A 27,761-nucleotide genomic window follows, 5' to 3' on the forward strand; every position below is an offset into this window, starting at 1 on the left:
TCTTTAAAAGAAACTGATGTATTTTAAGCCAAAACAGCTGCTGTGTTTGAAAGAACAATAAGTCTATATGCTGCCATAGCAGATTCATGGCGCACTAAACCTCCGAACTATTTTTAATTTGTCCGTTTTACCCTGAAAACCCCCGTTTACAGATATACCGAATTAGCAACTTAATTAGGGCTGTCAAAATTATCGCGTTAACGGGCGTTAATTAATTTTTTTAATTAATCACGTTAAAATATTTGACGCAATTAACGCACTAGGCCCGCTCAGACAGATTTAAATGTCAGTACAGTGAAAGGCCAACTTGTTAATTGTGTTTTATGGAGTTTTTCCGCCCTCTGCTGGCGCTTGGGTGTGACTTGCATATGTTATGTGGCGTAATGTCGCCCTCTGCTGGCGATTCAGTGCAGCTGATTATTTGGGTTTCGGCGCGCTTTTCTGACGTGATTATATGTAGACGCGAACTCACACTAATAGACAGTGCTATTCAGACCAGCTAACGTCTGCATCCAGTATTCAGTGGCAGTTCTCATCATCATCACACTGTTTGTGTCTAATACATACATCGCTTGTGAGTTATATTCCTCCTTTGTTTATATTCATGAGCATTAGATAGTTATTGATGATGTGTATTTGAAGTTGTTCACATATATGGTGAAATGCAGTTACATTGTTAGATGCTTGTGAGCTAATTGGCTAGTGCTACTGCTCAAATGGACACGTGTGTGTACATTTTATGTTATTTTGTGATTTATGCAAGTTATTGACACATTGCCTTGTTATTTTCAGTTTTACAAAAATACAAGAAACGTGCTCCTGTCAAAAAGAGATGACTTCAGTAAAGCCCATGCAACTTTGCCACACCGTCTGATTTCTTTTTGGAACTTATGTTCGCTATCTGTCAATTTGTGTACTCACACACATTGAGGACAGAATAGGGCTACTAGTTTATTTTTTGATTGAAAATTTTACAAATTTCATTAAAACGAAAACATTAAGAGGCGTTTTAATATAACATTTCTATAACTTGTACTAATATTCATCTTTTAAGAACTACAAGTCTTTCTATCCATGGATCACTTTAACAGAATGTTAATAATGTTAATGCCATCTTGTTGATTTATTGTTATAATAAACAAATACAGTCCTTATGTACCGTATGTTGAATGTATATATCCATCTTGTCTTATCTTTCCATTCCAACAATAATTTACAGAAAAATATGGCATATTTTATAGATGGTTTGAATTGCGATTAATTGCGATTAATTACGATTAATTGATTTTTAAGCTGTAATTAACTCGATTAAAAATTTTAATCGTTTGACAGCCCTAAACTTAATGTTTTTTTTTTCTAAATACAGTGGGGCAAAGTATTTTAAAGTTGACTAAAGTATTTAGTCAACCACCAATTGTGCAAGTTCTCCTACTTGAAAAGATTAGAGAGGCCTGTAATTGTCAACATGGGTAAACCTCAACCATGAAACACAGAATGTGGGAATAAAACAGGTAATCACATTGTTTGATTTTTAAAGATTTTTTTTTCCAAATTAGAGTGGAAAATAAGTATTCGGTCACCTACAAACAAGCAAGATTTCTGGCTGTCAAAGAGATCTAACTTCGTCTAACGAGGCTCCACTCGTTACCTGTATTAATGGCACCTGTTTTAACTCATTATCGGTATAAAAGACACCAATCCACAACCTCAGTCAGTCACAGGCCAAACTCCACTATGGCCAAGACCAAAGAGCCGTCGAAGGACACCAGAGACAAAATTGTAGACCTGCACCAGGCTGGGAAGACTGAATCTGCAATAGGTAAAACGCTTGGTGTAAAGAAATCAACTGTGGGAGTATTTATTAGGAAATGGAAGACATACAAGACCACTGATAATCTCCCTCAATCTGGGGCTCCATGCAAGATCTCACCCCGTGGCATCAAAATGATAACATGAACAGTGAGCAATAATCCCAGGACCACACGGGGGGACCTAGTGAATGACCTACAGAGACCTGGGACCACAGTAACAAAGGCTCCTATCAGTAACAAAATGCGCCGCCAGGGACTCAAATCCTGCACTGCCAGACGTGTCCCCCTGCTGAAGAAAGTACACGTCCAGGCCTGTCTGCGGTTAGCTAGAGAGCATTTGGATGATCCAGAAGAGGACTGGGAGAATGTGTTATGGTCAGATGAAACCAAAATATCACTTTTTGGTAGAAACACAGGTTCTTGTGTTTGGAGGAGAAAGAATACTGAATTGCATCTGAAGAACACCATACCCACTGTGAAGCATGGAGGTGGAAACATCATACTTAGGGGCTGTTTTTCTGCAAAGGGACCAGGACGACTGATCTGTGTAAAGGAAAGAATGAATGGGGCCATGTATGGAGAGATATTGAGTGAAAATCTCCTTCCATCAGCAAGGGCTTTGAAGATGAGACGTGGTTGGGTCTTTCAGCATGACGATGATGCCAAACACACAGCCAGGGCAACAAAGGAGTGGCTTCGTAAGAAGCATTTCAAGGTCCTGGAGTGGTCTAGCCAGTCTCCAGATCTCAACCTCATAGAAAATCTGTGGAGGGAGTTGAAAGTCTGTGTTGCCCCAAAACATCACTGGGCCAAAATACCAGCAACAGTGTGTGAAAAGCTTGTGAAGAGTTACAGAAAACATTTGGCCTCCGTTATTCCCAGCAAAGGGTACATAACAAAGTATTGAGATGAACTTTTGGTATTTACCAAATACTTATTTTCCACCATGATTTGCAAATAAATTCTTTAAAAATCAAACAATGTGATTTTCTGTTTTTTTTCCCCACATTCTGTCTCTCATGGTTGAGGTTCACCCATGTTGACAATTACAGGCCTCTCTTATATTTTCAAGTGGGAGAACCTGCACAATTAATGGTTGACTACTTATTTGCCCCACTGTAGTTAAAACTGCATAATCAAACCAGAGGAACCCACGGAATTTCCAAAAATTGATTCAGCACCACGTAGATGAGACTCCGGGACTTTCTGTGTTGAGCGTGAACTCCTGGAAGTGCCTGTATAGTCATGTTAAAAAATGACTTCAATTTTACACTTTTTTTTCACATTCTGTCTCTCATGGTTGAGGTTTACCCATGTTGACAATTACAGGCCTCTCTAATCTTTCCAATTGGTGGTTGACTAAATACTTATTTGCCCCACTGTAACAGCGAGTTTTCAACAGCAAATAAATCACTCTATTTTTCACATCAGAAACTTAAAACTTGAGGAAAACAGGCAGAATCAATTATAAATAATATAAAAATAGATTATTAATAAATTCTATATACAATCACAACTTATTATAGAATAGAATAGCTGTTTATTGTCATTATACAGTCGTAGAATGAAATGTGGAGCTTGCTCAAGTGAAGCATCTACGTTTACAGTGCAGGATAAGTTAAAATTAGGGCTGTCAAACGATTAAAATTTTTAATCGAGTTAATTACAGCTTAAAAATTAATTAATCATAATTAATCTCAATTAATCGCAATTCAAACCATCTATAAAATATGCCATATTTTTCTATAAATTATTGTTGGAATGGAAAGATAAGACACAAGATGGATATATACATTCAACATACGGTACATAAGGACTGTATTTGTTTATTATAACAATAAATCAACAAGATGGCATTAACATTATTAACATTCTGTTAAAGCGATCCATGGATAGAAAGACTTGTAGTTCTTAAAAGAAAAATGTTAGTACAAGTTATAGAAATTTTATATTAAAACTGCTCTTAATGTTTTCGTTTTAATAAAATTTGTCAAATTTTCAATCAAAAAATAAACTAGTAGCCCGCCATTGTTGATGTCAATAACTACTTACACAATGCTCATGGGTGCTGAAGCATATAAAATCAGTTGCACCCACGCGCCAGCAGAGGGCGGCAAAACTCCATAAAACACAACAAGTGAGCGTTTCACTGTACTGTCATTTAAATCTGTCTGAGCGGGGCACCTGCGTTAATTGCGTCAAATATTTTAACGTGATTAATTTTAAAAATTCATTAACGCCCGTTAACGCGATAATTTTGACAGCACTAGTTAAAATCTCAAAAGTGATGTGGAAGTATGAAATCTAAATAAACATAAATATAAAATGCGTATGAGCTAGTCCTATGTTCAGGCAGTGCAAATAATCGAAGTGAAGTAGCAGCAGTTTCACAGTGAAGGCGTTGAATATTGTACGTGAGTAAATATTGCACATAGAATATTGCAAGTACTGTAAATGAATATTGGACATTGGGTGATGTTGCCCGTCAACTGATAGTGAAGTCGATGGCCACGCTGAACCGATTTTGAGGCCTTTGTTGACTAATCTCTCAAAAAATATAAACTTTTTCATCCTCTGGCAAACATACAACCTCCTACCAATCAACTGAGTCATAGTCTCTAATTAAAAGAAGACAGACTGACAGATTCTTATGAATAATAGTGTGCTTATGTGCATATTCGTTTCAAACAGAACAAAACTCGAAAGCCCAACTTTTTGTGAGTTGTTCAGGGAGTACATCGAACGACCTCTCACCCTTCACTCGCCAATGATGAGTTTCGCGAAACGGTCTTGGGCGACATGTCGTAGTCCGAATCCGAGCGGTAGAGGAAGGACTCCCTCCTCTGGCTCTGGGGGAAGGACGTGTTGAGCGTGAGTCCCGGACTCTGCGAGCCCAGCGGCGTGTGAGCGGGGGAGACACCGTTTTCTCCGTCATAACTGCAAAGTGTTAGAACGTTAGAGAAGGCGATAGGAACACGGAGGCGGCGAAGGCGGCGAAGGCGGCGTGCCAACCTGTCGGCGTCTGCTTGCGTGATGGAGATGCGCGGCGGAATGCGAAGAGGCAGCGTTGTGGGACGCGACATATTGCCAAGGATTTCTGGCGAGCGAGTGCGGTCACGAGGGCGAAGCCAGCAGGGAACCTGGAGCATGAATATTTACTCAAGTAACTTTTGGAGGAAAGAGCAATAACCGAAAGACAACATAAAAATGTATGTTGTATTTGCCTTTCACCAGTCCAGTGGATCCTCATGATACGAGCACCTCACCTTACGAGTTTTTCATGATACAAACATCATCACTAGAGAAAACAAGTCTCACAATGCAAACAAATTTCCACGATACAAGCAACAAGCGAAGTCTCCAATATTCCAGAAAATCCTTTTTTCTCAGTTGGTGTGTTTACTTACACCAGAAACTTAGTTTCATTTATGTTACGCAATCGTTTCCTGTAAAGTTACGTTGTTCGTATGGTCACTGCTCGCACCTTTTTAAGAAGAGTTCAGCCTACGTGCAAAGTGTTGTATACAGTGCCTTGCAAAGGTATTCGGCCCCCTTGAATCTTGCAACCTTTCGCCACATTTCAGGCTTCAAACATAAAGATATGAAATTTAATTTTTTTGTCAAGAATCAAGAACAAGTTGGACACAATCGTGAAGTGGAACATTTATTGGATAATTTAAACTTTTTTAACAAATAAAAAACTGAAAAGTGGGGCGTGCAATATTATTCGGCCCCTTTACTTTCAGTGCAGCAAACTCACTCCAGAAGTTCAGTGAGGATCTCTGAATGATCCAATGTTGTCCGAAATGACCGATGATGATAAATAGAATCCACCTGTGTGCAATCAAGTCTCCGTATAAATGCACCTGCTCTGTGATAGTCTCAGGGTTCTGTTTAAAGTGCAGAGAGCATTATGAAAACCAAGGAACACACCAGGCAGGTCTGAGATACTGTTGTGGAGAAGTTTAAAGCCGGATTTGGATACAAAAAGATTTCCCAAGCTTTTAACATCTCAAGGAGCACTGTGCAAGCCATCATATTGAAATGGAAGGAGCATCAGACCACTGCAAATCTACCAAGACCCGGCCGTCCTTCCAAACTTTCTTCTCAAACAAGGAGAAAACTGATCAGAGATGCGGCCAAGAGGCCCATGATCACTCTGGATGAACTGTAGAGATCTACAGCTGAGGTGGGAGAGTCTGTCCATAGGACAACAATCAGTCGTACACTGCACAAATCTGGCCTTTATGGAAGAGTGGCAAGAAGAAAGCCATTTCTCAAAGATATCCATAAAAAGTCTCGTTTAAAGTTTGCCACAAGCCACCTGGGAGACACACCAAACATGTGGCTCTGGTCAGATGAAACCAAAATTGAACTTTTTGGCCACAATGCAAAACGATATGTTTGGCGTAAAAGCAACACAGCTCATCACCCTGAACACACCATCCCCACTGTCAAACATGGTGGTGGCAGCATCATGGTTTGGGCCTGCTTTTCTTCAGCAGGGACAGGGAAGATGGTTAAAATTGACAGGAAGATGGATGCAGCCAAATACAGGAACATTCTGGAAGAAAACCTGTTGGTATCTGCACAAGACCTGAGACTGGGACGGAGATTTATCTTCCAACAGGACAAAGATCCAAAACATAAAGCCAAATCTACAATGGAATGGTTAAAAAATAAACGTATCCAGGTGTTAGAATGGCCAAGTCAAAGTCCAGACCTGAATCCAATCGAGAATCTGTGGAAAGAGCTGAAGACTGCTGTTCACAAACACTCTCCATCTAACCTCATTGAGCTCGAGCTGTTTTGCAAGGAAGAATGGGCAAGAATGTCAGTCTCTCGATGTGCAAAACTGATAGAAACATACCCCAAGCGACTTGCAGCTGTAATTGGAGCAAAAGGTGGCGCTACAAAGTAAGGGGGCCGAATAATATTGCACGCCCCACTTTTCAGTTTTTTATTTGTTAAAAAAGTTTAAATTATCCAATAAATTTTGTTCCACTTCATGATTGTGTCCCACTTGTTGATTCTTGACAAAAAATTAAAATTTTATATCTTTATGTTTGAAGCCTGAAATGTGGCGAAAGGTTGCAAGGCTCAAGGGGGCCGAATACTTTTGCAAGGCACTGTATATTTACCTTCATAAATCTTGCATTAATAGGAGCATAGCTAGGCTATTTCAGTTGCTACTATGGTTGATTATTTTCAGGAATGTTTTTTTTTTTTTTTTGGAAACAGGCATTTATTATCAATCAATATGGAATGAATTTATGTACCCATAAAGAACATCATATTTTGTTACGCTAACTAATGCTCCTCATTTGGAATCATTCCTAACAGATTAACAGCAAATAAACACTGAATAAAACACTGAATTTGACATCATCCCACTCCTACCCTCTAAATTACTGCAGCTGAGGTGACACAGGTATACCACACAGTAAAACGTAGCCAGCCAGAGCTACAATAGTGCTGACTGTGGACACAGGCTCAATAAAAAGATTTTTATGTGATTCCAAAATGGTGAAGAAAATGACTTTGGGGAGAACAAAGCAAGAGGCACTGTTGAAACAAGTCCTGGGTCCAAAGGCAGTGGGTGATGTGCTCAAGATCTTGTCACCCATCCCATTCTCCATACAGACCGATGCCTCGAATAAATTGAGCAGGAAGAAGCTTCCCCTTGCTGTCCTGTACTTCAGTCCATAGTCTGGGCTCACCAACAAAATGCTGGACTTCATAGAGAATGCAGACGAGTCAGCTGCTGGAATTTTAGCTCTCCTGGAACATTCCCTTAAGAAATTTGGCTTGTCAATGGATCACATGACCGGATTCAGTGCCGACAACACAAATGTTAATTACGATATTCACAACTTCGTTTTCACTAACCTGCAGAAAAAAACAAAACAATCTGCTGCAAGGAAACTGCCATGCCCACATAGTGCACAATACAGTTTTCTCATCTAAAAATACATTTTTATGCATTTTAGGGGTTTTGGGGATGCCCCTTTTTTTCGCCCGTAAGGCTTTGGGCGCGAGGGGGGGCGTCCCTTATTTCTATTTCTGAAAGGTAGCAACCCTAATCTAGATACATATTGAATTAGATTCATGCCAGAGAATACCAACCCATACCTGTTAAGTTGTAGAAATTGCAAATAGGGAGATTTCTGTTTGCCAACCCCGATGACGCGCGCGCGCGCGACAATCGCTAAAACAAAATACAACCATTTTTTTTCAAGTTCATTTTGGTCACAACACTTGTGTAAAAATTAACTACACTGTCAAAGAACCTCTTTTTGGTGGCATCAGAGATAGTCTTCAACTTGCTCCATGTATTGTCTGGCATCATGTGATACTGCTATGTTGCCTGTGTCATGCCAGTTCTCCTTGTTCCTGTAATCAACATCTAGGATATCCTCAGCTTTCCTGATCACATCCATTTGCACAAATTTGGACATCAGCTTCCTCAGCAGCCTCTTCATCTCATCAACCATCACTCCAATTAGGGTTTCGTCAGACTAAATCAGCAACATTAAAAACATTAATTACATCATTTAGAAAATTAATCATATTTGTTTTTAAAAGTATCTTTGTCATGGCAGTTTTTTAATTGAATTGTAACCTAGAATTGAAACTATATTTTTTGTTTCAGCACAGTAATAATGATATAATGTAATAAAGTGTATAGTATACACTTTAGCTTTAGCATAATAGCGAATCTAAATGATTAAACTTCAAGTAAGTAACGATATGCTTTCTCACTTAAATTCATATATTGTGGGGGTAGGACCGCAGTGGTTTAATATTCCATGATGTTTGATCCACGAAAACACAGAGTAAAGCAGCGACTTTTCCTCATCGTTCTCCCATCATTAGCTCTAATGCTATTAGCATTACGCTAGTTAGCTATCGCTGGCAGGTAAGACTTACGGCAATTACGTTGACGAACGTCGTTTTTCCCGAATACCGGAGGCCGACCAGGGTCAGCTCCATCTCTTCCTTCCAAAATAAAGACTTGAACCAGTCTAAAAGCCGGTTTATTAGTGCCAGCATCTTGGAAAGTCGGTGGTGCTTCGCCTCTTCCCTCCCTGTCAGATGATTGGTTGGGCTTTTCCAGCTCTGAAGGGGAGTGAGGGCAGGGAAGTCGGAGACGGCCAGGCTATTCGTTGTTGGTCACTTTCCGAATCGGGCCGAATGGTATCGTTACAAAACGGTGACAAACAAAAACGTTAAAAAAAAAAAAAAAATTGACATTTTTGGAAAATCGGGAGATTTGGCTTTCTAATCGTGAGGCGTGAGCATTGGGGTCAAAATCGGGAGTCTCCCGACCAAATCGTGAAACTTAACAGGTCTGCCAACCCTAGTCTAAACTGTGAAATCTCCCAAATCGGAATTCATGCAGCAATTACGTCAGCAAAGAGCGAGAGGCATGGAGTACAGCAGCGATGGAACTGTACATTAGCGTTAGCGCCAAGCTTGAACTCAGCTTTTTTGGAAAAGTTGGCTTGAAACCACTCATTAAAAAAAATCTAAGCCAAGCCTGAGAATGTTCGTTTTTTTTCAATGTGCTAAATGAGCATTATTGTATTTCAATATTGCTTGCATGGCCGAGAGTCGTGGCAAACTGTGCGCGTCTTGGACGCATTGTGCGTGCATGGCGTACACACATGCAGTGCATGTGGAATATAAAACTAAGCAGGGAATATTTATCTCTGTAATTTGTTTCCTCTTTTTGCAAATCAAAATATGATCACCCTAGAATGATACAGACCCAGCATGTGTAATCATTGGTTTTGATGCTTCTGCGTATGCGGGTCAGTTTGCTAAGCGCTTGTCGGACTGCGAGTTAGTGCGCATGCGTAATACTTGAGCTTGCTCAATGGACAAGGGCAGTCTGAACAGGCACACAAAAAAAACATATGACTAAAAATCGGAATTGTGCATTAAGACATGTGGTATGGACCTAGCTTAAGAACACTCCTAGACACATAAAGTACAACTGTATAAAATTTGGTCAAAATCCGCCCAGCCGTTTCGGCGTCCATAAAACACGAACACACAGACAGCCACACAAACTCACCTTTATGGAGATGAAGTTATCAAGCCGAAATGAATCAATCCCTTATTAATATTCAGGAAATTTTATATATATACAGCGTCTTGTTAAGGAATACTCAAAGCCACAACATAACATCACAGCACGTTTAAATTTGTACATGAAAGCGTAAAGTTAGAAAGCCAAAAGCGATAATGCCGTTGCAAGAGACCCATCTTTTGCCCAAAAGATGGCGCTGTCGCCTCCACAATCTGGTCGCATTTTCTATGCTAAATTTTGGAGTTCCGAATTATTTTTAAGCACTAAATGGAGGCCTACAGAGATCAAACCCATCTACAAACATTCCCAGACACATTATGTGCATTCTGCCCAGCCGTTTCGGAGTACAAACACACATAGACAGACACAACCACAACACACAAAGTTCCATTAATATATATTTATAGATTAAAGCAACACTAGGTAACTTTTGAACTATTATAAAAATACTCCTCAAAAATACTCCTCATATTGTTTGTGGTGGTATTTTGCTAAATGCTTGATTAGGTTGGTTGCATTAAAACTTCTTACAGCTTTACTACTACGCTTGACTTTATTGTGGCATATGGTGCTCTCTGCCTCTTCGTCTTTGTCGTCCTTTAAGGTGAAATGATCCCACACAGCTGACATTTTTACCGATAAAGTCTCTCGGTAAATTGGGAGACGGTAATGTAAATGTAGTGTGTTGAAGTGTGCTGTAAAATGCGGACCGGATTTTAGGGAAACCGAAGCAAAAACTGGAATGGATTATATAAATCGGTGCACTGGAAAACCCGGACCGGACTTTTAAAAAAACTGGATTGGAAGTCTGGATCAGAATTTTTCCCGTATTCCGATCCGATACCGATGCGCATTTTTTTGCCCATATCGGCGTCCGATCCGATCCAAATATCGGATCGGGACATCTCTAGTTTCTTTTTCATGTTATTAATGGTTGAACCAACACACACTAATGAGGGAGTCGTTATGACAATCTGCAGTGAATTAATATGGGGGAGGGGGGGCATTGCAACCCCTTAGTTGCCCGCCCCACTGGCCAGGCCACGGCAGTGTGCAAGTGCGATACATTGACTACCTGTAGACTCGACGAGAGTCTCCTGCTCCTCCCCCTGCGTAGCTCCGCCCCCAGTGTAGCCCCGGACGTGTAGGATCTGCTGTAGCGTGGCGACTCCGCCTTTTCCCCTCCGCCAACTGTTTTGGGAGCGTCCTCACCCTGACAACAACAGAACAGACACATGTCTTCATGTACCCAGTGTATGATTACACAATAACACACAAGCACGTTGCTGCATCATAGGGAATAATAATGCAAATGTTTATCTTTATGTGTAAAGACATATTGTATGTACTGTGTGTTTTTGCATACAGACGTACTGTATCTGCGTGTGTGTGCATGTGAACGAGAAGACCGTCCGCTCTCGGAGGCTGATCTGCACTGCAGCATCGTAGCAACAAAACACTTGGGGGGGAACGGTAGCAGTTGCTAGGCAACCACGCCGTGTTGCTCCCATGCTGCGCTTCATGTTGTCGTCCAGAGCAGATTTAGAAGGATGCTCTCGCACGCAAATTGTATATAAATATGTCGAGTCACTTACAGAAAGGCATTTGCCGAGTTGGATCAATAAAAGCCTGTTTAAATAATGCATGCTATGCTGTGTGTCCTTTTATCCAGGATGAACGCATCCAAGCGTCATCTAAGTGGATTCCTGTGCTCAGACCTTCACAACGTGCACAAAGGAAGGTCAGAATGTGTGAGTGTAAACACGTCTTTAACTGCAGACATTTCTACATTTACCTGATTAGCTGCCATTAACAGCGTTAGACGTCCGATGCATTTTGACTGGGAGGGCTGTCAGCAATCTTTCCCAGACTGAAAGATAACCATTAAATGCCAATCCTCCCAGTTTAAATAAATTGGGTGTCGATCATTGTCAATGGCAGACAATGAGTTGAATACTATGAATTAAAAAAAAAACTTTATAGTGTTATTCAGGGCCATAACTAGGGTGTATTTCAGTTTTTATTATCTGGTTCTTTGAAAAAGACCCGGATAGTGTTATTCTGTTTTTGTTTTTTTTTTTGAATGGGATTCCTTCGGCGCACCGCGCAGCCCGAACCGCTTGACCGATTGGCACCGTTCGAATATCAACACGTCCGGAATTTTCGCGCGACGTAGGGAATTTTTCGAACGGCTCCGGAAAATTTTCCATTGCGCCGAGCACGGCAATTTTCCGAAAAAAAAGCAATTTTCAAAATGTATCTAGTCCTACAATTTTTGACCAAATTACATAATTTAGGTATTAAAAATTCCAGGACGGTGAGGGGCATAAAAATTAATCACAGAATTTGGAAAACATTTACGGTTCCCTGGAAATTTGTTAAAAACTTGCCCATTCACTTTGAATGGGAAATTTTTTTTTTAAATGTATCCAGTCCTACAATTTTTGACCAAATCACACAATTGGGGCATCAAAAATTCCAGGACGGTGAGGGGCATAAAAACTTAAGCACAGAATTTGGAAAACATTTACGGTTCCCTGGAAATTTGCCAAAAACTTGCCCATTCATTTTGAATGGGAAAAAAAGAAAAGTTTCAAAGTTTATCTACTCCTTCAGTTTTTGACCAAATCACACAATTTGGGCATCAAAAATTCCGGGACGGCAAGGGGAATAAAAGTGACAGAGGAAAATTGTTTGAAAAAATGTACGGTTTCCCAGATATTTGACAAAAACTTGCCCATTCATTTTAAATGTTTCAAAATGTATCTAGTTCACTTTAATGTCTTAATTTTTTAGCATTTATCAGTTTATAATTGTTTTAATCTTAATATCTAAATCTTAAAAAAACTTAAAATAAATAATAATAATTTATAATCATAAAAAAATATATAAAACTGAACGTAAAACAGTTTATCGCTACATCAATAAATGAAATAAAATTAAATTAAGCAAAACTTTACTATGCGAAGCATTGTCGTTTTCGTCAAGGATGACGATAACAAAAATATTTTGTCGACGAACAATTTTTTTTCTTGACGATGACGCGACGATAATGAAATAAGCACATGGCTTGAGGGACTAAAACATAACAAGATGAATGCCAATTTTCATCTGACGAGACGACAACGAGATTAAAATGCAACATAGTTTCTGTCATATGTTGCGTGACATTTTCATATGGGACGTGGATCGTGTTACTCACGTGAGAGGTGCTGCCCCTTCATCCCATCCTCACCACTGTTAAGATGTGCTTCAAGCATGGTGCGATTTGATTCCTTATCTTGGCAAAAGAGAACATGCAATTTTGCTTCATACACTAAAAGTAACTCGTAGCATTAGCATAGCATTAGCATTAGTGCTAACATTTAGCGTGGCGAGCGTCATCTTAAACTCTCGGACAACTTTTACATTTTTGGTTTTCTTGCTGAGTGTGTATTACCATCACAAAGTTGCCGTTGTCCTTTTAGACTCCACAATATGTGCTTTTCTGTCAATGTTGATTCAATGTATTTTTGGACTAAAAGTTGAGGGTGAGTCAGTGATGCTGTGGGGCTGTTTCGCTTCCAAGGCCCTGGGAACCTTGTTAGGGTGCATGGCATCATGAATGCTTTGAAATACCAGGACATTTTAAACCAAAATCTGTTGCCCTCTGCCCGAAAGCTGAAGATGGGTCGTCACTGGGTCTTTCAGAAAGACAATGACCCTAAACATATGGCCAAATCTACACAGAGATGGTTCACCAGACACAAAATCAAGCTCCTCCCATGGCCATCTCAGTCCCCAGACCTTGTTTTGTTGGCAAAAGGGGGTTGTACAAAGTATTAACACCAGGGGTGCTAATAATTGTGACACACATTATCTGATGTCAAATAATTATTTCTTTATGTGGGATTTTTTCCCCATTGAATAAATGCACTAGTATTGAAGGTTGGATTTTTCTCTTTTTTTCCATTATGGTCCCATATTATTTGAAAAAAAAAAAAAATATTAGAAGCTAAAAAACTAGGGCTGTCAAAATTATCGCGTTAACGCGTGGTAATTAATTTTTAAAATTAATCACGTTAAAATATTTGACGCAATTAACGCACATGTCCCGCTCAGAAAGTATTCTGCCTTTTGGTAAGTTTTACAGCAAGGCTTTTTATGCTGTCCAACAGCGAACTCTTGTGGTCGCTTTGCGACATGGTTTATTGTTTTCTTACCAGTTCATTATGGCTGCACGACTTCTCGGGCTGATAATGTTGTGCTTATATGATCCTTGGACAAGATTTGTCTGTAAGTATGGTTGTTGTAAAGAATGTACATATTATTTTAGTAAGCGAAATGTTATATTTTTTGTATGAGACGCTTTTTGTTTGTTTAGTGAACCTGTATAGCATGCTAAGCTAACGTTGTTGCTAATGCAATGCTTGTGTACTTTTATTTTGTAGTTTTACGACGGTCTAAAGAGGACAATGGTTTGAGGCCATTTTATTAATAAATCAGATGAAAAAGGAAGAAGAATTATTAAGGTGTCGTTCACTAGCTGTCTAGCTTTGGAAAAAGTAGACGCTTCGGAGTGAGGACAGCATAGACAGACAGTGAAATGCCCACTACAGTCCTTATGTACCGTGTGTTGAATGTATATATCCATCTTGTGTCTTATCTTTCCATTCCAACAATTTATTTTACAGAATATATATATAATTTACAGAAAAATATGGCATATTTTATAGACGGTTTGAATTGCGAGTAATTGCGATTAATTACGATTAATTAATTTTTAAGCTCTAATTAACTCGATTAAAAATTTTAATCGTTTGACAGCCCTATAAAAAAACACATCTTAACCAGGGGTGCCAATAATTATGGAGGGCACTGTATATAAAAATGAAAACATCAAGAGGGGTTTCAATATCAAATTATTTTAACTCATAATAACATTTATCTTTTAAGAACTACAATTCTTTCTATCCGTGAATCCCTTTAAGACAAAGTTATTGCTCACCTAAAAATAATAATTTCAAATCTCAAATGACTGCGCCACCTCACCTCTTCTCCAGTTACTGACAGTACGCTGCGGCTCTTCTTCATCCTGATTGGCTCGTTCTGGGCCCCAGGGCGGAGCGTTCCGGAACCCAGGCAGCAGAGCAGGTGGAGAGCCAGGACCGGAGAGGTAAAGGGACACTCCGAGGTTAAACCTGGGTCAAAGGGCTTCGGAGATTGGGAGGGGGCGGTTGTATTTTTTGCGTGTCACACCGGGTCGCCGTCTGTGTCCATTGAGGTTATCCCAACACCTCAATTGGCAAAACCAGACCTCTCGGTGCCACAAAACCCCCTCCAAGCCGCCGTCTTTTTTTTTTTTTTGTTTATTTTTGATTGCTTGGTTTTTTTTTTGCAACAGAAGCGCACAATCCGCAGAGTTCACTCCATGTCAGAACAAACAGCGTTTCTGGCGTGTAGCTCCACCACACGGTCCCGCTTTGGTCGGGCGAGGCAACAGCACACCCCGGTTATGGTCCATGATGGCGCAGCTGGAAGACTTCGGGAAGAAACATATCCCCAAATCCGCTAATACGACAGGGAATCGTCTTTGCATAGTTCCGACCTCGTCAAAATGTGCCCGTGATCCGCTGAAGAAATTGGGAAGCCGCGTGGTCCGCGCTCATTTTTGGAGATGTCGAGCATCACTGCTTGCAAGACATCTGGCAAGGTCACAAGTTGCTTGAGCGTCTCTTCTCTTCTTCCTGTGAGGGAGCAACAAACATTCAAGGTCACTTTTAGCATCCACTTTTGAAGCATTCTTCAGCTGAACTAGACATGCTGTAAGAGATTAGGGGAGAGATAGGAACCGTTTCGTCAACAAAAGACAGGAAAAGCATTTCAAAATCCAGAATGACGGCTTCCCTGTTTCTCCTACGGCAAGGTCATACAGGTCTATACATATACTGTACGTTTATATATAAGCTTATATGAACGTACTGCAGTCACAGACATCTTGCTTTCTTTTACAGCAAAATAATACAACGTAGACAACAACAAGAGGAAGGAACAAGGTCTACTTTCTTCCCCTCATACTGAAACAAAAGATTATGTAAGCTTATATAATTAACAAACAATACATTTTTCAAGTGCAAGGGCGTATATTTTTTCAAACAGAAGGCAACCACACGTCTAAAAATAATTCTTCAAAGCATACATTTGAATTATTACAGGGATTAAGCCAGGGGTCAGCAACCCACGGTTCTAGAGTCACATGCGACTCTTTAGCGCTGCCCTAGTGGCTCGCTAGAGCTTTTTCCAAAATGTTTGGAAAAAGATGGGAGAGGAAAATAAATGTTTACTTTTAATATTGTTTATGTAAGAGGAAAAACATGACACAAACATTCTTCTAATTCATTAATATTGTAATTGAAGTTAAACATGAGGCGGCCTCGTACAACAGAGTAGTCAGGTGGTGCGTCATTCTCTATAGGATGCACTGCGAAAAAAAAAAAACATTTACCGTATTTTCAGCACTATAAGGCGCGTCGTGTAGTAGAAAGTGCACCTTCAATGAATGGCTTGTTTTAAAACCGTTTTCAAGTATAGCCTGGGTCCTAAATTACTGGACCGTGGTCCACAACCGGACCACGGCACACCTCTCTGCGGACCCAGAGCAAATGGCACTTAAAAAAAAATAAATAAATAAAACACTTTTTTAAACATAAATTATTTGTATGAATCGCCGATCTATCGCTATGCGCTACATATGCGCACAGCTCTTTCGAAGAGAAGTTCCCTCGTAAATCAGAATTGAGAAGGCAAGAAATGAAGCAGTCATATCAAGAGTCAAACAAGGTTATTGTTAAATCTATGACACAAGAACAAGTTGCAACGGAGTGCTCTCTCAGGGTGTTGTGGGTGTTGGCCAAACATAAGAAGACGTTTTCTGACTTAGAAATAATAAAAGAGTGCATGACTGAAATCATGGCAGTAATATTTGAAGGAAAAGAAAAAGAGAAAATGAAAGCAATCAAACAAATCTCACTCCCAGATTCATCAACCACAAGACGCACTGAAGTACTGGCTGATGATGTGAGTAAACAGCTTTGTAAGCCCCAAATGCCATTTCTCTGATTGAGCAGTGTTTTACAGTTAAAGTTACTGTCAATAATTATTTTGTTTGCACCTTAATGAATGATTTTGTAAATTATGTAGTGTACATGTGTAAACATTGCACTTGCATGTTTTTTTTTTTGTTGTATTTTTATTTATCAGAATGTGCAGTGTATTTTTGTTTGGTCAAAAGAAAACCACCTTTACCACCTTCGACCTGCCTTGTACTTGACCGACATTAATAAATGGACCCATGCTTGTATGAAAAAAACAATTGTGGAACTTCAAGATTTGTATTTGAGGACCCCTGATGTTTAGTGTACGGTGCATTGTAAGGCACAGTAGTAGTAGTGGTGGTTGGCGTTGCGCTATGCATCCCAAGGATCATAGGCGGAGTTTGAGTTTCGTGGCAGGGGGGTAAAAATGTTGATGACCCCAAACTGCAGTGTCAGCAATAAAATTAACTTAAAAGATATATGGTCGAATAGTAGCTTAGCCCATGCTCCTACATACTACAGTCATCCCAGCTCGTGCGTTTTTCTGTCTTACCTAGTGGAGAAGTAGACGCCTCATCCTTTTTGACTGAATATTCCAGCCAGGAATATTTATTATAATACGTTGAAAAGGAGTTTTTCTGTATCCCAACATTTTTAGGGCAGTTTTAAATCAAGCTGCTTAGGACATCTATGCTTTTGGCCAAAATCGACGTCCATTGAATATGGTACACCCAGTGGGGGCTCTGTTGTACAATTAAGATCTTTAGTGGAGCAAACTGAAACGCCGCTTACCATTTTAGCAGTGCTCTGTGGCAGTTTATGGTCCACATCTTCAATCCTTGGTTCTCACTCAGTAGTTGTTTTCGTTTTTGAAAGCTTAGGTTTGCAAAAATTACGTATATCCATCTTGCGCCTTCTGACCTCAGGTGTTTTTTTTTTGTTTTTTTTTTTTTTGGCTAAGCGTCTCGAAGGTGCTAGTCACATGATCAGTTCTAAAAATAATTTTGACCCATTATAAAAAAAAATTTTTTTTGTTCATTTCATTCATTTTTGTTGTTTTATTGCTTTACAACTTTTATAGACAACATTTTACCGGCAAAGACTTAATTTTAAATTCATATATTGGAAAGTGGAATATTGGAATATTGGAAACATGCAATGAAATTTTCGGTCACCGGGGGGGGGGGCTATTCCCCCCTTTAATCTCCACGTATGCACAGGGTAAAGCTGAGCTAAACGGAATGTCATGCCATGATTAACTAATATTGATCTATGTACAGTGGGGAGAACAAGTATTTGATACACTGCCAATGGGTTTTCCCATTGGCAGTGTATCAAATACTTGTTCTCCCCACTGTATAAGGCACGTCGGATAATAAAACACACTGTCGGCTTTTGAGAAAATTGAAGCCTTTCAGGTGCGCCTAAGAGTGCAGAAACTACGGTAATCATGAAGACTGTACTTGTCCAATTTTTATAGTAGGCTAATATAGCTAATATAGATACATACAGCATGTGATTCATTCAATATAAGAATTAGATGAGGCTTTCAATTTTTTGCGGCTCAAGACATATTTGTTTTGTTCTGGGATTTTTTTGCTCTAATATGGCTCTTTCAACATTTTGGGTTGCCGACCCCTGGATTAAGCAATGTTAAAGTAATGCAAATGTGACTTGTATTACTTTTTTTTTTTTTTTGACAAATTTAGTTATAACATTGATATTTTTGGAATAAAGGTGGTTCCCATAATTATTTTGTTCCTTCAAAATTAAAAAAATGCAACTATTTTCTCATATTTCGACCTCATCAGAGCAACTGGTTTTCTTGTTACATTATAAATTCTCAACATGAGGTGACATCATACTTTTTTTCTTTAAATATTAGGACTTCTGTGTTTTTCATGAGGACTAGAGTTGACCGATAATGACTTTTTAACCGATATCCCGATACTGTCCAACTCCAAAAATCTGATAGGCTAATTGTATTGTGATGCCCCATTGGTGCTTGAAAAATGATAACGCTCACATAACAAATCCCAAGCATTTTAGTTTGGTGACATCTAATGGTCAAAAAGCATAACTGCTGTGCTAACCTGTGACCAGCCCTTGTACAAAGGCAAAAGGCTTCTACATTCACTTTGAAGGCAAAATGCATATTGGCCAAAAAACGATAATGAAAAACCGATGTTGATGTCATCCGATGTTTATCATTTTAAAATATTTTTATCGGCAGATATTATCAGTTACTAGGGTTGTTCCGATCATGTTTTTTTTCTCCCGATCCGATCCCAATCGTTTTAGTTTGAGTATCTGCCGATCCCGATATTTCCCGATCCGATTGCTTTTTTTTGCTCCCGATTCAATTCCAATCATTCCCGATAATTTTTCCCGATCATATACATTTTGGCAATGCGTTAAGAAAAAAATGAATAAAACTCAGACAAATATATACATTCAACATACAGTACATAAGTACTGTATTTGTTTATTATGACAATAAATCCTCAAGATGGCATTTACATTTATAACATTCTTTCTGTGAGAGGGATCCACGGATAGAAAGACTTGTGACTTTGTATATTGTGACTAAATATTGCCATCTAGTGTATTTGTTGAGCTTTCAATAAATGATACTGTAGCCATGCCCAACGCATGATGGGAAGTGGAACCATGACTGTGCGTAGTTCTATCAATTGATATATCTTCGCTGCGTTGGGAAATAACATAAGGTGATAAGAAAGTGATCATTTGCTACCTTGCTTCCCCACATTGCTTCCAATGATATTTCTAATTGTAGGGAGAGGGATTGTAAGGCTTTAGCCAATTATAAAAAGGCTCCAAAGGCTGCCAAAATTCACTCTACTCATTTTACACTGCTTTTAATCTCTCTATAAAGGTAAAACGGCGCCATTACAGATTGAGCGCGATAATACGTGGGTGGATCATGCAGCGCATGCATTAATTGCGTTAAATATTTTAACGTGATACAGTTTTTAAAAAAATAATTACCGCCGTTATCGGGATGAATTTGATAACTCTACCTTAAGCCTCAACTAAAGACTCTGGATGAGTGTAACATATTATGTTTGTAACATTAAATACAATTAGAAAAATATCCTAATAAACTTTTGAATTCATTCTTCCATTAATGATTGCAAGTTGTCCAGGCTCTGAGGCGGCAAAACAGCTCCAAATCATGATGCTGCCAACAACGTGCTTCGCAGTGGGGATGAGGTGATGATGTTGGTGAGCTGTTCCATTTTTCCTCCACACATGACTTTGTGTGTTACTCCCAAACAATTCAACTTTGGTTTCATCAGTCCACAAAATATGTTGCTAAAACTTCTTGGAGTGTCCAAGTGCCTTTTTGCAAACATTGAACAAGCAACAATTTTTTTTTTAAGCAGTGGCTTCCTCCATGGAGTCCTCCCATGAACACTATTCTTGGCCATAGTTTTACATATATAGTTTATGTGTGCACAGAGATATTGGACTGTGTCAGTGGTTTCTGTAAGTCTTTAGCAGACACTCTTTTTTTTTTTTTACCTCTCTGAGTATTCTGCACTGAACTTTTGGTGCCATCTTTGTTGGACGGCCACTCCTTGGGAGAGAAGCAACAGTGCCAAACTCTCTTCATTTGTAGACAACTTCTCTGACTATCAATTGATTAACATCCAGACTTTTAGAGATGGTTTTGTATCATTTCCAAGCTTTATACAAATCAGCAATCCTTGATCGCAGATCTTCAGACAGCTCTTTTGAGCGAGCCAAGATGCACATCAGACAGTGCTTCTCAACAAGACAATTCTTACCAGGGCAGCTTTAAACCACTCATCGGTGATTGAGCACACATCTGACTTAAATTGTTTGGTAAAAATTAGGGCTGTCAAAATTATCGCGTTAACGGGCGGTAATTAATTTTTAAAATTAATCACGTTAAAATATTTGACGCAATTAACGCACGTGCCCCGCTCAAACAGATTAAAATGACAGTAAAGTGTAATGTCCGCTTGTTACTTGTTTTTTGGTGATTGGCGCCCTCTGCTTGCGCTTGGGTCCAACTGATTTTATGGGGTAGTACCATGAGTGAGCGTGGTGTAATTATTGACATCAACAATGACAAGCTACTAGTTTATTTTTTGATTGAAAATTTTACAAATTTAAATAAAACGAAAACATTAAGAGTGGTTTTAATATAAAATTTCTATAACTTGTACTAACATTTATCTTTTAAGAACTACAATTCTTTCTATCCACGGATCGCTTAAAGAGAATGTTAATAATGTTAATGTCATCTTGTTGATTTATTGTTATAATAAATACAGTACTTGTGTACCGTATGTTGAATGTATATAGCCGTCTTGTGTCTCATCTTTTCATTCCAACAATAATTTACAGAAAAATATGGCATATTTTATAGATGATTTTAATTGCGATTAATTACGATTAATTAATTTTTAAGCTGTAATTAACTCGATTAAAAATTTTAATTGTTTGACAGCCCTAGTAAAAATTGGTTTCAATTGCTCTTTAAGTCTCCTTAGGCAGAGGGTTCACTTCCTTATTTTTCCCCCTTGTGTCATTGTTTGCATGGTATCCTTATTAAAATATGAAAACCTATAAATGTTTGGGTGGTTTTAGTTAAAACACAGTTTTTTCATCCGTGTGATTTTGACAAAGATCAGATCATATTTAATAGTGATTTTATGCAGAAAAGTGAGAAATTCCAAAAGGTTCACATACTTTTTTATACCACTGTATAAAAGCTGGTGGAGCAGCTCAGACTGTCTGTTTACGTTGCTTGAAAATGAATAAAACCTACTCAGCGGTGGCAGTCTGCTCTTTGACACGAGTCATTGTAATAATAACAATATATAGGTAAAATTCATATTTAGGAGAAACTATTTAAAGAGTATTTCGTGTGCTCCAGCTTTTATTTTGTTACTTCCGGTCTCCTGTCATGTGAATTAGCATATTAAGCTAAATATTTAGTTCCAACCAGTTCCAGATTTAGCATTTAGGATATGGGATATAAATTTAAGATTTAAATTAAATATTTAGCTCTGGATTTAAAAATTCAGATCGAAAACTTCTTATCTAAAAATGAATATTTCTGTTGCTAAATAATCTTGTAAATGTGCAAAAAAAAAGTGACTAAAAATTTCACACCACGTTTTCAACATTGTGTAGCGCTAAATGTGAGAAAAGGTCGTAATTTTCAGCATATGCTGCTTTACAAACTGCGCCCCATAGAACCTAGCTTTATTTTTCCACAGAATGTTTATTTAGAAAACCTTTAAGTTGTTACATTTATCATTATTAAAGCATCTGGTGTGGCATCACAATATAATTAGCCATAATATGTTAAGTCCACGACCGCATATATCAGTATTGGTTTTATATCGATATCGGATTTTTGGAGCTGGGCAATCGTGGGATATCCGTTAAAAAGTCATTATCGGACTGTAATAAAAATCTTATTATGACAACTTTAATGATTGAAAAATTGCAACTTTATTCACGATGATCACATTTTCTGCAAAATTTCAACTTCAGTTTTCTAATATCATAACAACATCACAACCTTACAACTTCTCCTTTACATTCTCACCTAACAAGTTAACAGCCAGGCTTTTTCTGATGTGAGAAATGATTTGGATTTGGAACACTTAACAGCCCTTCATCCAAAATTCAAACGCTTCCAACAAGCCATATTCGCCTGCCAATTTCTCCTTTGACTCATGTGTAGTTCAATGCACAGAGCAAAAAAAATGAGAGGAAATCCCAAGAGGATGTCTTGTCTATTGAGCCACACGACGCTGGCACAACATAAACACGATGTCATTGCGGTGGCCTTGCGGGAGCGCCGGCTAATTCCGAGCCGCGTACCGCAACGCCAAATCTGCCTCCCGTTATATAATAACTCGCCGCCGTCGGACGATGACCCAATTCCCGTTTTGCGTCGGGGGGCCCTGGGTTTTCTCCTCACCTGGCATCATCCTCGCACACATGGGGTCAACTCGTCTGCATCATCATAAACACACTGCGAGGTGAGGAGGAGGAGGATGGTGACACAGTGACATACATGCGGGCATCTGATGTGAAGATGCACCAGGAGGGGAGCCTCGCACACACGCGCGCGGATGACACGTCAGGCTGCAGCATTTTTTGGAAATAACAAACACGCTCACCTTGATGGCGTCCAGATGAAGGCGGGCCAGTTCTCCTCTTCCTCCTCCTCCTCGCGGTCGCTGGCTGCCTGCAGACGAGCCGTGCATGTGTCACAAACGCTCTGCGTCTTCATGAATACCAGCTTCCCACCCTCCCCCGGATCACCTCTCTCTTCCTCCTCCTCTTCCTCCTCTTCTTCACCCAACCAACCAGACAGACAGACCCCCCCTCATGGAGAAGCCCATCGCACCTCCCTTCCTCTATACTCTCACATGCACTTTCCATGAATAATTTCCTCCTCCTCCAGACTTTCTCTTTTTTAAAAGATTCATAACTGCCCTTTTCCTCCTCTTCATTATTCCCTTCTCTCGCCAAAAAGAGCATATCCTTCATCTTTATGTTCATCTCTTTATACGATCATTCCTACTATTAGCCAATTTGGATTATTGAAAAATGGGAAAGTGGGCTTGAAATTTGAATGGATCACTTACAGGGGCGCTGAAAGTCACTCACAGCACGGAGTTGGGATGGGAATTGATAGGATTTTTACGATTCCGATTCCATTATCGATATTGCTTAACGATTCGACTCTCTTATCGATTCTAATTCGGGGAAAAAGAAGAACAAACGTTTTGATTGGCATCCAGTTTGTTTATTCAGAAGTCACAACCTTACAAACTCACAACGAGATCAAAAGAGGCCCAAAGCCTCAATGTTAACTGTGGCAATAAGTGGCAAATACACAAGAATGTGTAACATTTTACCGAAACATTTATCTAATAGAAATAAAGAATATTGGTATATATTGGCAGATAGGTCGTTGTTCTGCCTTTGGCAATATGTGTTAAAGCAGGGGTCCCCAAACTTTTTCCTGTGAGGGCCACATAACTTTTCCCGTCTCTGATGAGGGGCCGGGGTCAGTTTGTAACAGAAAAAGTGTGACGATTGCAGAAGTGCATGAATGTAAAAAATAATTGTTTTTCAGAAAGTCACAATCAAATAACCCTTTCTGGATTCTTCACGGAATGAAAGTAAATAAAATAAAAATAATAATATAATATAATAGTAATAATAATAATTAATAATAAAATACACTATTAATTAAATAGATGATAACCAAATAACCCTCTTTGAATTCTTCAAGGAAAAGGCCAGGAAATAAATAACACGATTGAGAAAAAAAAAAATCAAAATGGCCAGACCAAATGTGGAGGCGGGCCGTATTTGGGCCGCGGGCCACAGTTTGGGGACGCGCTTACACCCGAAGAAGAAATGCCGCATCCAAGCGAGTGAGCGAGTTGCTGAGAGAGGGAAACACTTCTACGAGCCTACGTTCTTTGTTAATGTTAATATCTACAGAGGCAACGCCTGTATGTATCATCTTTTGTGTTGTTGTTGTTGTTTCCACTCGCGATCGGACACTTAAATCCAGTTGTGTAGTGGTTTGAACGATGTGCTAATGCTAGCGAACGAATGCTAACCATACTGTTATTAGCAGCTAATCATCGCTGATTTACGTTGATGCAAACCTGTTTGTTATTGGGGACGAAATTGATTTGTTTCATTTCTATTCTTAGTTTCACTCTTCAAATGATGGTTGAATGAAGTCAGCAAATTATATCAACGTCTTCTGCATCGTCATTTGGGAGTTTAGCTAGCTGTATAGCCAGGACTGAGCCTTAGCCTCTCTGTGAGGACGGCGCAGTCGTATTCCCTCCCGATGCAGTTATTTCCACCTTGCAATGACTGCAAGTCGCTTTGTTGTAATTTTTCCACGTGAAGTGAAGACACACTTTCGAGCGTTTGAACCTACGTGCTGTCATTGTTATGTTTATGGCTGCAATGCTCGTGCTTACCCTTCGTAACCTTTCATTTTCATACTCTTTCCTGGTGAAGTGTAGTCAAATTTTGGCGCGAGTGGTTCTTGGCGCCATGCTAGTTTGATGCGTCTGGAGAACAAGACACGTCACGATGCAATACGCGTCTTTAGGAATCGTTAAAGGGATCGTTAAGGCTTTTTCATTGTGATGTCGAGGCCTCGAAACACTCGGAACCGGTTCCGAATTGGAATCGGATTTCGATTCCCATCCCTAGCACGGAGTGATGAGACACTGAAAAAAGCGATTTTGGAGAGTGGTAAATATAATCTATCCAAACTGTATAAAATTTGCCTAATCTTCCTCGTCACCCAAGGAATTATAAAATAATGGGTAAATTTCACACATACTACCTCTTCGTTAACAGTATCAACTATCACATGGAAAAATAGGGTAACATATACCCCAAAGAACTGTGGTCGATAGGTGTCAGGCGAAATGCAATGTCCAAAACCTTTTCAACTAGAAAAAAATAGCACAATTCCCAATTGTAACACCAGACGCATTTTTTTTTATGAAAATGATGTAAATCGTTTGTGCTACAACGGTTTTTTAGATACGGTATTATGGTTTTTATTGAGATATTAGTTTCCTTAGCTTAGCTCTCGCGGCTAATGGAGCGTACCAAACCTCTCAATAACAGAGGGTTGTCTTAACAACTAGCACGATTAAAACACAAATTTGTGTCAGCTTTGCAGTAAATTGGGGGCGTGGGGTTCAGATATTAATATCGAGTGATGACGTTCCTCTAGGCCCCTCATTTACTGCAAAATGGTTCTGAAGTGGTGCCATTCGTGTACGTCCGTGCTAGTTTTTAGGACACCCCTCTGTTAATGAAAGGGTTGGTAAAATTTATATAGTAATATTATCTTATAAATCAACTATTAGTAATTATCAGGTATGGCGGCACGGTGGCTTAGTGGTTAGCACATCTGCCTCACAGTTCTGAGATCAAGGGATCAATCCCGGGCTTCGGCCTTCCTGTGTGGAGTTTGTATATTCTCCCCATGCCTGCGTGGGTTTCCTCCTACATCCCAAAAACATGCATGGTAGGCTGATTGAACACTCTAAATTGTCCGTAGGTGTGAGTGAATGGTTGTATGTCTCCTTGTGCCCTGCGATTGGCTGGCAACCAGTTCAGGGTGTCCCCTTCCTACTGCCCGTAGTTGGCTGGGATAGGCTCCAGCACCTCCGCGACCCTTGTGAGGAAAAGCGGCATGGAAAATGAATGAATGAATGAATTATCAGTTATTACCTACTAGCAATGGAGATAAATTTTACCCAATTTCAGTGAGTAAGTATCTGTTGAATATACACATAAATATTAGGTAATTTTACCCAATTTTATTGAGTAGGTATGTGTTGAATATATACATACAAATTAGGTAAATTTTACCCAATTTTCTTTAAGTATTTCATAGCTTTTTATTTCAATTACTTTATACTCAGTATATGGAATTAAATCTACCCAAAAAAAGTACATGCAAATTGTTACTTCAACTTTATTGGGTAAATTCTATAGGTTAATTTTTACAGTGGAATCTTTTTTTTTGTTTGTTTTTTTCCATCCAAAAACAAAATTTGTCATGCCTGCGATTACACACGCATGCTGGATAGTTTACGTACTACTACTAGGCTACTACAAAGACAGCGTTCTATTTCACCTATAGGTATGGATACAATGAGTGTTGGAGTTTTTGTATTGGAAATAAAAGCGCACGTGTATTATAAGGCAATTCCCCTCAGCTAGACAGCGCAATGACGCACGAACACATTCGTGACCCGGTACCAAGCAAGGTGGTGACCGTGTTATTAAATAAGAAAAAAAAAATCAACATTTAATCCCCAAAGTTAAATACACTATTGTTTCAATATGTTTTATTTATTTTGCCCCCCCCCCCCCTAAAAATCTACCAAAACACATTTTTTTTCTCCCTAACACTAGGGGGTGCTGCAGCACCCTCAGCACCCCACTTCCAGCGCCACTGATCACTTACTGCCAGCTCTCAGTCAATGACTGTCTAAAGCCCCTTTCACATATGCCGAAACACAGTTAAAATCTCAGGATTTAAACTAGCAGCCCATGTATGTGAAAGCAATATCCTGGGTCGACTGACACGGAGATTATGCGGACATTGCCCGGGTCGCGTTTTAGTCCAGGGATGTGTAAGCAAGTATGTGAAATCGAGCGCTAAATTCCCGGGTCACAGCACAATGGCTGATGACGTAAATATCATGGAGGGCTGATCGTCACTTCGTCTTTCTTCGCAGTGAGACGAAAAGTGGTAAACAAACATCGCAATTATCAACATAGCAAAGTGGAAATAGAATAAAGTAAACTGAAAACATAACAAAATTAAATGGCGTACCGCAAGCAACACGTCACTTCTGCTCATTAATATTCATGGCATTAGCTACGGTTGCTATGCAAGGACCATTTGTCCCTAATAGGAAATGAATGGAAATCGTGTACGAAGGAGATGTTTACAGCGCTAAACCTACCAATTCTCTCCGAAAATTATGTGCCTGGTGCCAAATTGACTGGCATAGATGTGGAAGAACATAAAAATGTTCAGTTAAAGAGATGGCTTTAGCGTCGAAGGCTGAAAAAGACGAAAAAAACGAGCCGACCTAAGCATAGCTTTAGCTTTTTTTTTAATCGACGCGACTGACAATGACATTCTGCGGTTTCAACAAGCTATCCTTTACCATCAGCCCTGTCTTTCTTATATAT

At 39.3% G+C, this 27,761-nt stretch overlaps 1 protein-coding gene across 2 annotated transcripts in view; it reads right to left on the minus strand.

Moving 5' to 3' along the window:
• LOC130920695 (cAMP-specific 3',5'-cyclic phosphodiesterase 4C-like) overlaps positions 1-23,313 on the minus strand; it is a 39,680-nt gene extending 16,367 nt beyond the window's left edge. Inside the window, exons 1-5 of one of the 2 annotated variants that reach the window (XM_057844075.1) lie at positions 23,171-23,313; positions 14,938-15,632; positions 10,982-11,119; positions 4,824-4,951; positions 4,566-4,748 (exon numbers count right to left, since the gene is read on the minus strand). In XM_057844075.1, the coding sequence (XP_057700058.1) occupies positions 4,566-4,748; positions 4,824-4,951; positions 10,982-11,119; positions 14,938-14,979 (491 nt within the window). In that variant the 5' untranslated portion in view covers positions 14,980-15,632; positions 23,171-23,313. Of the gene's footprint in view, positions 1-4,565; positions 4,749-4,823; positions 4,952-9,891; positions 10,885-10,981; positions 11,120-14,937; positions 15,633-23,170 lie in introns of those variants that run through there. The other variant, XM_057844076.1, reaches the window with a different exon arrangement.
• Positions 23,314-27,761: the final 4,448 nt, after the last annotated feature.

This window comes from Corythoichthys intestinalis, chromosome 8 (assembly GCF_030265065.1).
Source record: "Corythoichthys intestinalis isolate RoL2023-P3 chromosome 8, ASM3026506v1, whole genome shotgun sequence".
NCBI classification, from domain to species: Eukaryota; Metazoa; Chordata; class Actinopteri; order Syngnathiformes; family Syngnathidae; genus Corythoichthys; species Corythoichthys intestinalis.